Genomic DNA, 12,157 nt, shown 5'->3' on the forward strand with positions numbered 1-12,157 from the left:
TGGTTTTTATTCCTCTCTTTGCTTTGTTTAGGATATCATTCACTGTTTTTGCTAAGCTAAGATGGCTTCCACACAATGTCATAAATGCATAAATATGCAAATATGTATACAGGTAACATTGCTGTGGAACTATCTAGACAGAGTGTTTAAGTTAATGAAATGCAGGTGGTTAAGCTTACTGCATTAATACAGTGTGAACTGGTTAATGTTTGTGATAAGTGCTAAGTGTTAGACAATTGAGTTATTAAGCTCTAAACCTGAAGTTCTTGATCATAGTATGGATTTTTTTATGCCTTTACAGGTGAATTATATTAGAAAATAATGTGTAAAATTGAGATTTATCCTGTTTTAAAGAATTTTACAAAGAAGAAATAATAAATTTCTCTGACACATATTCAGATTTACAGAACAGTATTACTGATGGTGGAATTGTTAAACAACACAATACCACTTACTATTACAAACAAATTTAGCAAAAGTAAACACTGCCTGACTATGGGAAAAGACAAGTGGATTTCTCAAATCATCCAGTGTCCAAGTTTGTGGTCTAGTTCAAACATATGTCCTGAAACAGGTCTTTCTTTCATACACTTTAAATCTTCACAGAAAGGAGAAGAGTTATACCTAATTACTTTGTAATGGGAACTGTTATATAGGAAATAGGCACTCAGTTATTTCCTCAAACTCTTCAGAAGTTTCACCACAGTTTTCATTGAATTTCTATTTTGCTTTTTAGGCTTTTGAAATTTTCACTACAAAATGCAATTTAAAGCTCCAGTCTCATCTTTTTTCTTTAGTTTATTTTTTGTCTTTGATAGAAGTTCATCAGTAGATTAGCGCAGTTAGGTTTGTCCATTTGGTTTTGTGACAGTAGACATCTAGACTAAGAAGTCCACTCTAGAAGCATAAGTAGAAAGAGCCAAGTGTTTAGGAGTTCAAAAACATTAGTTTTAGGCTCAGTTCGGTTTCTTTAGTGGCCTTGCACAAGCCTCTTGCCTTCCTGAAGCTCCATTTCCCTATCTAGTAAATGGTCCTACAACTACTAATTTCTGTCCTACCTAAGAGATTTTTTTGCGAGGGTGCTATGAGACAGGGACTGTGAAAGTACTTTGTAAGCTGATAAGCACTATACTAAAACAAACAAAAAAGATAAAGTGGGTTGTTACCATGCTCATCCAACCTGTATACACTTGACTCTATGGGAACTTATGTTTTAACATGCTGATAAGCCTCTCTGTGTGGAATGAAATGGAAAAAAAGGTTTTTTTCCCTTTCTTTCACTCTTTTCTGTTGGTCAGCCTTTTCCTTTTATTTGTTAGAGTGTGTACCTTTCTAGGTCAGTTGTATTAGAAAATAAATGCATAAAGTTAAGAACATTATGTTATGTCCACAGTATCTTGATGTAAATGAGGGATTTCCATGAGTGTTTTAGAAATTTAAATGTTCAGTTAATACACATATTAAATTAAAATATTTTGTGCAGTGTATTTAGAACACAATTTTTGATATGCTAACACACCTTTACAAACAAAACTCAAAATGTTTCAACACATTTTCCCAACTCTTTGCTGCCTATTTTTAAAAAGAAGCAGTTTAGGAAAAAGTTATGTGATCTCAAGCAATCCAAGATTTAGCACAGTTCTTGTGAATGGTGTATAACCATGAAAAAATGAAAAGTTGTTTCAGACTCTAAAATATTTTGCTCATTAAATACAGGCCAGAATCGTGAAGTCTTTAAATTTTTTCAATGAAAATTATAACATTTATTACTGACCTATTATACCTTTGCCTTATATTTTATTTATCTTTTAACACAGGACTATTTTGCTCACACTTTGTTGTCTGAAAATAAAGTTTACAAGTAGTTTTACATAAATGTTTTAATGGTAAAAAATTTGAAAGATACAAAACAGTTACATGATTTTTTAGATAGTATTTATCAGAGCAGCTGATACATTTAAGCAATTTTTAAGGAAAATGGAGTAAGCTCATTTTTTTTATCAGTTAAATAAGCTGTGAATGAGACCACAGTGGTAGCTAAATGTATCATCCATCTTTCAGTTCTAGCAAAATCTGTGAAGAGTCAGCAGGCATCTTTCCCTGTTAAGCATGTGTTCAGGTTGTGGTCTTTTGGGTCTTTCATTCTACTGACTTTTTGCTTTTTTTGGTAAGAAATATGATTTTTACTTTCAGAAGGCAGTTTTATTTGCCTGATTTTGAAAGGGTTAATCATCTAGTAATACAAAATTTAGTCACAGTGTACCACAAATAATGTACTTTTAGGATTCCCATAATAACAGAGTACTAGTCAGAGAAACGGCTTCTACTGAATTAAATTTATGAAGCTAGACTTCAGCAATTAATGTTCTGTTATTAATCAATACTTGTCTACCTCAATCTCTAGGATCCTGTTCTACATTTAATGATAATTTTGTCTAATACTTATAGAGCATCTTCCATGTTCCTGGTACTATTTTAAGCACTTTACCCATATTTTTTAAAGTTTTCACAATAATCTTATGAGGTAGGTATTATAATTATCCCCATTATGGGAGCCAGGACTTGGATCCATACAGTCTGGACTTGGAGTCCATACTCTCACTTGCTATACTAAACTGCCTTTTTAGCAGATTTCCTGAAATATTAGCTTTTGATTGTCTAATATGCAAACTTTTTTTTTTTTCTACAGAACCATTTATTCTATGCCTCTCCGTGGAGTATGTGATTTCTTTATATTATCTATACTTTGTGGGAAGCAGAGTTGGAGGCTTATTTGTCTTTTTATTACTGGTACCTAGTCTGAATACTGACACATATTGAATATACATGTAGTATTTTAAGCAGAATCAAGTCTTAATTTGGGAAGTTCTCAGCATTATACGGTAATCCCAGGTAATGAGCCTAATTTTTCACTAGGTGGCAGTATCTCCTGTGACTCAGTATTAACTCTGGAACGCTTTTCAGTCATAGCGTTTTAGGCAAAACAAATCTTCATTGAGCATTTATTGTGTGCCAAGTTGAACAGCGCTGTGAAACCCAGGAATCAGAACCATGCTCTTTTCCAATCTTTTGTGCTTCCTAAGTAGTTAATTAAACCTCTGGGAGAATTTTAGTTAAACTGAAAGGCAGTCTACCGTTGACACTAAACATGATTTTATTTATAGAGCGTAGATTTATTAATGATCACCTGCATCGTCATTGTTGATAGGTTTATTTTTCACATTGTGACATGTTTTACCAGAATTCAGGGCAATATATACCTTTACATTCCTATATAAGTTGCTCAGTAACAAAAAGCCCATGGTGTTTACAAGGCCCTATGTCTAACATCCTACCTGCTATATTACTGATGTGCAATAAATACTTGAAATAAGAATTTAAAATCCCATAGAATAGCATTTTCCCCTTATATTTTATAAAAATATAGAATGAAAGGCATGATCAGTTAGTACATTTGGGGCTAATAATGATAGTGGTAGTAGTAGTAGTAGCTAATATTTATCAAGTACTTATGCTGTCAAGCATTTATTTATTTATTTAGTAAGTATCCCCTACTCTCATGAGCATTTTACATGCATTATCTCATACAGTTCTCCCAAATCCCCACAAGATAGTTGCCATTATTATCCCCATTTTGCAGATGAAACTGAGGCACATGAGGAGCATGAAGTAATTTGCCTGAGGCCACACAATTGGTAAAATGACAACGCTTGCCAGGCTGTCTGACTCCAGAGCCCATGCTCTTAAAACATTAAGCTGTCTGCCACAGCTACTTATTTCGTCTTTGCATTTCCTATTTCATGAAGTAACTTAAGAAGGTAGCCGAATATACCTGTGGTGAAATGTAGTGTTTGTTTTCAATTTAATATATAGGAAGACCCCTTAAGAGTAAAAGGAGCTTTGGTTGTCTAGTATCATTATTAATTGTTCACTCCTTTACAAATGTTGGTGGTAATTATAATGCATTAAGCCATTATATTCTCAATATAGTCCAAAATATGATTTTTCTTTATTATGTAATATTAAATTTTAATGTAACTACTTTTATAATATTTTTGCAATAAGGTAATGTCTAGTTGAAATAAATTTAACATCTGTAGTTGAACGTATAATTTAATGGTGTTCTTGAAGTACTAATTATGAATGATTCAAAAGCAAACTCAGATGTTGTAATCCTCATACTTGGATAAGACTAGGCAGTAACATATATAACTGATTGTAGGTTAGAGTTTTAGATATCTATTATTAGTTTAGTAGGAGAAATTGAGATAGAAATGCCAAATTTTAAGACATACTGAAGCTACCTATTTCTTGGTCATATCCTGAAGCATCTGTTTTAATATTCCACACATGAGGGATACTCTGATTGAAAGCTTATGTCATTCAAGGATTCAGGATGTATAGAAAACGTAGTCAACTTAATGACTTTGAGCACAAACCAGAGCCCTGAATTCCTCATCCAGGCATTTTCTTATGCTTACATTGGTGCTTTTTAAAGTACCCCTAGGGAACTTACCTGGTGGCGCAGTGGTTGGGAATCCGCCTGCCAATGCAGGGGACACGGTTCGAGCCCTGGTCCGGGAGGATCCCACATGGCAGTGGAGCAACTAAGCCCGTGCGCCACAACTACTGAGGCTGCTCTCTGAAGCCCGTGAGCCACAACTGCTGAGCCTATGTGCCACAGCTCCTGAAGCCCACACACCTGGAGCCCGTGCACTGCAACGAAGAGTGGTGTGCGCTGGGGAAAGCCCGCGCGCAGCAACAAAGACCCAACAGAGCCAAAAATTAATTAATTAGTTAATTAATTTAAAAAAAATCAATAAAGTGCCCCCAAAAAGAAAAAGTGGTACAGTTCAAAATACACAACAGTGTGGAGGGAAAGACTGAAGTAGGAATTAGAGCATTTTGGTCCTAGACAAAATGCCATCACCTTCTATTTGACCCTGGTCAAAAAATTTATCATTTCTATATCTGTTTTTTCACCTGAAAATTTAAAATAATACCTGTTCTATTTTATCTCAGTGTCTTATCAAAGGATAAAATGAAACTAGAAAGCAAGGCATGGAGCATGGATATGTGAAGCAGGCTGCAGTAGGGAAATCCTAGCTATTTTCTGTAGCAGTATACGTGTCCCACACTTTCAGTTGAATAGCATGATGTGTGATGACTGATAATGGAATAGGAAATCAACAAAACTACAATGCATGTACTTCAGGGGATTTGGAGATAGTTTATTATATTTTCGATGTTCAACTAATAGATTTGCTGAATGATGGTAGACCCTCTCCCATTTGGTTGGCTATGAGACATGAGTCTTTTACACTTTCTTGTATAGCTTTTTGAAGTTTTATTAGTGACACTTTATAAGTTCTACATGACATATAAAATATTTCAAGAAATACAAGATTATGAACAGGCCCTGAAATACACTCAGGCTACTAGAATTGAAGTATTACTCAGTAGAACTTCTTTGATCCATTGATGCAGTTTCTTAAGATTCGCTGAAGCAGGAACAAGTCAGGCCCAGTGAAATACAACAAAAAATCGTAAGCCCTTGAACATCCTTGTCTTAGTCAATTTGGACTGCTATAACAGAATACCAGAGACTAGATGGCTCATAAACAACAGACATTTCTTTCTCACAGTTTTGAGGTCTGGGAAGTCCAAAATCAAAGCCCTCACTCTTTGTCCAATGAAAGCTCACTTTCTGGTTCATAAAGAGTGCCTTTAGCTGTACCCTCACATGGTACAGCTAAAGACCTCATTGGGGTCTTTTTTATAAGAGCACTAATCCCTTTCATGAGGGCTGTGCTCTCATGACCTAATCACCTCCCAAAGGCCCCATCTCCTAATACCATCACCTTGGGGGTTAGGATTCCAACATAGGGATTTTAGGGGAACACAACATTCAGACGACAGAGATTCTCTTCACACCGCAAGTGTGAGAGGAAGAGAAGGAGGGTGCTGCATAACTGCTGAATGCTAGGAATCTAGAGCCGTAGACCTACCAGCTTACAGTAATCATATTATAATTAGAAGTAGAAATATTGATAAGTAAATTAGGTATCCAGTAAGATGACTATACACAGTAACAGGGGTATGTGTAATAGAAGATCTTGACCAAAGGTATTAAATGTTGAACCACAAAGAAATATTACTGTTAATATAGTGTAAGAAAAAGACCATGCTATTTTTTCATTGTGCTTTATTATAAAGTCAATAACATAAGTACACATAGGTTTTAATAATAACAAACCTTGTATTATTTTCAAATGTAAAGGGCACAGAATTGAAATATCTTATTTCCTCCATTCTTCCTCCTATAAAGATAAAGATCTCCTGAGGAAAACCACATTATTTTTTTATAATTGTTTAAGGCCAGAACATACACAGAAGCACTGAACTTACTATATAAATCAGGAAAGAGTGTCAGTTATGAAAACATTTTAAGAATTTTTTTAATCGTGTAAAGTCTAGAATCCCAAATTACAGGTGATAGGTAAATTTAGAAGTATTTTGATGGATATAGGAAGGAAAGGAAATTGCATTTCCTTTAAGCAAATGTAGTTGCCACCTCTGTGTTCTCAGCACCATGTCCATTGCTCTGCTGTACCACTTAGCACATAGCAGTAATTTCTTGTTGACCTCCAAAAATTCAGACCCCCAAGAGCGGGGCAGTGCTTTTGTATGCCCAGAGCCTGCTCTAGTGCACTCCTCTAAGAGTCATGAAAGGATAGGGATGAGACTTAAAATTGTGAGTTTTAAACATATTAGTTAGGTTAGAGCTAAGTTTTAAACATACAAAGTTAAATTAGTACAAGGAAGAGAAAATGACTAAGTGAAGAAATACAGTTACCTAATTGCACCATCATTCTCTAACCATGGCCTCTATGAAAATGATTTAGAAACCTTTGAACTGTTAGAAGCGTAGAGCTTGAAGGAATTTCAGAAATCATCTATTATAACCTATTTTACAGGGAAATAATCTGTATAGTCTTACACAAATAGGTATTTGTGGAGGGCTGGGGAGGGGAAAGAATGCAAGAACTTGACAGCAGCTTGTTTGTAGTTTGTAGTATCTGAGAAACTAGGTCTTTACGAATATTTCTGCAGATTTTTTTTATGGCTGTCTTCGCAGAACTAGAGGTGCTAAAGATAAGGTAGGGTGTTAATTTGCCTCCTTGAAATCCAGTCAGATGGCTTTTGTATAGAAAATTCCCTTTAGACAACATAAACAAGTATTCATAATTGTTTGGGGTTTATTTTTGTCATCTGTATCCGTTTAGGCCATTTTAATCTTTTCTGAAAGGTATCCTTAATGCCTGGAAAAATAGATAAATACTCAGGCAATTGCCTTTTGTTATTTTTTACTAGTTAAATAAATTCCTTTTTAAAAAATTAAAATAATACATGTTTAGCATAGCATAATACTTAGAAAATACAGTTTGGCAAAAAGAGTAAGGTAAATACCCAAATCCTACTGTCCCGTATAACTGTTGCTTATATCAGCCTCTGTGCTTCTAACGTGTACTCACCCACTCAGGGCTTGAGGTGAAATTGTAGTTGTGTATCTGGCAAGTACAAAAACATAGGGAGTCAGAAAATGCCATTAAATAGTTAAACCCAGTTTTACTTTCCATTCTAGTAGCAAAAACCAATGAAATGTTAAGAGGACAATTTTGAAAAGCAAATCAGGCAAAGATCATGGAACGTGATTTTTACGCGTTGATTCATTCATCCCTGACCCATCTACTAAAGTCAAACCTCCAGTCCATTGAGCACTCTTCTTTTACAGCTTCAAAGTTTCTCTTTGTTCTTTAAACAATCTTTTATTTGAGGTAAGTAAATGTTCTGAGTGCTATGAAAAGAAGTCCAAACTATATACTGAAAAATAGTAGTCAAACCCACAAAAATCTAAGTGTAGGCACAGCTACACTTCCATCTGAAAACAGTAATTGGTACTGAGGAACGTGCATCACTGCAAGGGTGGGCTGTAAGCAGGTCTTCTCCCTCAATTACGTCCCCTGGTTCTTAACCACCATCAAGGTCTGCAGGGAGAGAGCCCCAGTTATCATTGAGCTGTTCTTCACTTAGAACATGTGAATGAAGTAGTACATGAATATAAAGATCAGAGACCTAAATTTTTTTGTAGGTGCTATTTCAAATTCATGCTTCGTGAAACCAAGGTTGATAACTAAAAAGAAAAGTGATCATCCTTTTGTATATTCATTTTATTGCTTTATAAACTTTTTTCTTCCAATTAATAATATATTATGAACAATTTTCTATCATGATAATTATACATCTGTACATAATTTTAGTGGCTGAATTCCCTTTCTTTAAATGAATACACCATAATTTAAACAACTATTGTTGCATAATTCCACTATTATATGTTTTTCAGTATTTTAAAGAACACTTCAGTACACATCTGGCTACCCTTACTCAGTTTGTTCCGTGGGAACAAATATCTTGAGGTACAGTGGGATAGTTGAACAAGCAATAAAAGAAGCATCACTTTCTAATTTGCCTTCTTCCTCTTATTTCTTCCTTAATTAGTAGTGAAGTTGGATATATAGTTCTTTTTGTGAATTTTCTGTAATGGTCATTTGCCCATTTTTCTGTTGGATTATTCATTTTTAATTGATATGGGGACTCTTTGACTATTAACTCCTATCACTTTTTTGTGAGCAGTTTTATTGAGGTGTAATTGACATACAATAAACTGCATATATTTTAAATGTACACCCTGATAAGTCAACACATATTTATATACTTGTGAGACTATCACCTCAACCAAGATAATGAACACATCCATCATCCCCCAGAGTTAACTTTGTGCTCCTTGGTCATCTCTCCCTACCTCCCCCTACTGCCAGACAAACACTATGAATTAATTTGCATTTTCTAGAACTGTATATGAGTGCAACAGTATATACCACGTACTTTTTTTGGTCTGTCTTCTTTCACTCATAATTACTTTGAAGTTAATTTGTGTTTTAGAGTTTATCAATAGTTCCTTTTTATTTCTGAGTATTACTTTATTGTATTGATATATCACAGTTTGTTTTTCCATTCACCTGTTGATGGGCATTTGGGTTTTATCCAGTTTTTAGCTATTACAAATAAAGGTGCTGTGAATATTCATTTACAAGTGTTTGTATAAACATATGCTTTTATTTCTTTTGAATAAATACCTAAAAATAGAAGAGCTGGATCCCAGCGCGGACATGTGTTTAAGAAGCTGCCAGACTGTTCTGTAAAGTGGTTGTGCTGCTTAACCTTGCCACCGCTAGTCTGTATTTCAGTATCTCCGTATCCTTGCTAAATTTGAAATGGCCAGTCTTTTAAATTTTAGCCCTTGTAATAGGTATGCTGTGCTATTTCATTGTGGTTTTAATTTGCTTATCCTTAATGGCTAATGATGTTAAGCACCTTTTCATGTGCTTATTTACCATCCATGTATCTTCTTCACTGAATCATCTGTTCAGATCTTTTGCCCATTTGTAAAACTGGCTTGTTTGCTTTTCTGATTATTGAATTTTGAGAGTTAGGTTTCTTATATACAAGTGATGCTCTATCAGATATATGATTTGCAAATATTTCTCCCAGCCTTTGGCTTTTCTTCTAATTGTCTTATGAGTTTGAAAGAACAGACGTTTGAAATTTTTATGAAGTCCAAAATTGTCAATTTTTTCTTTTATGAATTTTTAAATTATATAATTGTATAATCAAGAAAATACTTTTAAATGATTACTTTTTATTTTTTCTCCTTTGTACTTACAGGCATTTAAAATTTTTCAAATTCATTTATTTAAATGATCAAATGAGATAATGTATGTGAAAGCATCCTAAAAATCATAAAGTACAATACAGGTGCTAATACCCTCGTCGTCGTCGTCATCATCATCATCATCAAAAACATTCACCCTTTGAGCCATCTATTCCACTCTGGGGTATTAAATCCAAAGAAAGGATTCTTTTAAAAACTAAATTATGAAAGTACTTACGCATAGCCTATAATGAGGGAGAACAGAAAACACTGTTAATATTTAGCAATAGGAGAATACATAAATAAACTATGGCACTTCCTTAGATGAGACATTGTAAAGCATTTATAAATGGTAATTACATAGTTGTAGAAATATGCAAAAACTTACATTTAAATTGAAAAACTGTTCAATTGTGTTTACACTATGGTATCTTAAATAAACTGTACATATGAATAAAGATAGGGGTATGAAGATATGAAAACAGTTGTTTTAAGGAAATGGGTTTGTGACTAATTATTTTTATTGTTTTTGTGTTTTCTTTAATTCTGTTATACTATGCCTTTGATGTTTTATATTGTGTTTTCTGTATGCATCTCTTCAAAGTTAGAGTCCCCTTCCAATGTGTTATGTTTACCAGACCAAGATACTGCATGGCCTTCAAGGCTCAATTATACTACCTGACATGAAGTTATCTATGAAATTATTATATTTCCTTCCTTATGGTTTACAGTATTTAATAATTTCACATTTTGTTCATCATGTTGTATTATTATTACCCAGTATCTAAAATGTATTATGTACTTTCTGATCATTCCTTTAATGCTACAGTTTCATGGCTTAATTATTTCATTATGCTTTTGCCATGATGATTTGAACTAATTATGGACTAATTTTTCCAGTTTCCCAGCAGGAGGCTGAAATGTTCAAACGCTACAATGGAACATTTCCATTACCTGGAATACACCAAAGTCAAGATGCTTTATGCACCTGCCCTAGACTGCCTCATCAGGGCTCTTTTCAGATTGATGACTATGTCCGCACTGAAAATTCTTCAATGAAGATGCAGCAAGTGAAACAGAGGATTGATTCTGTCACAGTATGTTTACTTATTTTATGCAGTTGAGAAGTTGGAAACTTTAAAACCATTTCAATTCTGTTTTACATTGCCATGCCAATAAATATTAACTGAACGAAGTAGTTACTTAAAACTAGGCTTTCTTATACTTTTATAGTTCCTTTCTGGTACTTGTTCTAAAATCACTAACTGCAGTAAACAAACTGAACTTAGGATAATCTATTAGGCTTTCCTGACTTGATATCTCTGTAAAGATCAGCTCAGGACTTGTTTCTCTATTTTAAAGTATATATGTGTATATGTGTGTATATGCATATATACAACATGCAGACACGCACACATAGCAAATACCAACCTGGGAAAATGTCTACATAAAATGTATAAATGGAACAACCTTCTTAATATGCAAGAACTAAATAATAAAGAAAATAGTGAGACTTCAACAAAGAAATGGATAAAAGAAATAAACATGTACTTTCAAAAAGAGTAGGTACAAATGTCTCATAAGCATATTTTAAAGTTCTATCTCACTTCAGAGAAAAGTAGTGCCACAGAAACCAGATATTGCCTGTAAAACTGGAAAATAGATGATGAAAATCAGGAGGAAGATGCTTGGTTAAAAGTCGTGTGGTATTCTGTTGGTGATAAATTACTATGCAGTGTTTCTCAAAGATAAGTGGTAAAATGTATTGAGAAGCTTGAACATCCTTAAAAATACTTAGGCTCTTTGACCCTAATAGTTCTTTTAGTGAGAATTAGCCTGAGCTCCTTGAAGACAGGGACTTTGCAGGCTTGTTGCGTTCCCCCTTGTGGCACAGTGCCTGGCACTTAATAAATATCATCCTTTCCCCTCCTCCTTTGATAGGGATATTGACCAGTTTTAAACCCAACATAGGAGGAACTACATTGAGACATCTTTTAGTTCTGACTGTACTTTCTTCCTCTCTCCTTTCCTTTCTTTAGAAAGTTAGAGAGTGTGGAGTATACCAGAGTGCAGATCACTCAGACAACGGGTTCAGCTTTAGTTGGAATATGGGGGAAATTTTTTTGTATTTCTCAGTCTAAATTTTAGAATAATATGACTATAAATTAATATTTCAGTGTTGTAAGACTTTATATTTTAACATTTTAAAATAATTGAATAATGAACGTGTTCCAGATTTTAAAAGGAGGTATGAATAGATAAATAGAGTTCTAAAAATTAGAGAAAAATATTTATTCACTAGGAAAAAAAATGGCCCTTGTCTAAAATCTTGCATGGCAAAATGATTTCATCTACAGACTTAAGAGCAACTCACAGATAGATATA

The 12,157-nt window shown here is 34.0% G+C and overlaps 1 protein-coding gene across 9 annotated transcripts in view; it reads left to right on the plus strand.

Annotated features, from left to right (window-relative positions):
* Positions 1 to 12,157, plus strand: part of AHI1 (Abelson helper integration site 1) — a 207,068-nt gene that overhangs the window by 60,263 nt on the left and 134,648 nt on the right. For all 9 annotated transcript variants that reach the window (XR_005022196.1, XM_036871906.1, XM_036871912.1 and 6 more), the window contains one exon: positions 10,673 to 10,869. Coding sequence is in view for 8 of the 9 variants with exons in the window: in XM_036871906.1 (XP_036727801.1) it covers positions 10,673 to 10,869 (197 nt within the window). In the remaining variant the exon portion in view is untranslated. The remainder of the gene's footprint in view (positions 1 to 10,672; positions 10,870 to 12,157) is intronic.

The sequence above is a fragment of the Balaenoptera musculus genome, chromosome 12 (genome assembly GCF_009873245.2).
Source record: "Balaenoptera musculus isolate JJ_BM4_2016_0621 chromosome 12, mBalMus1.pri.v3, whole genome shotgun sequence".
Lineage (NCBI taxonomy): Eukaryota > Metazoa > Chordata > Mammalia > Artiodactyla > Balaenopteridae > Balaenoptera > Balaenoptera musculus.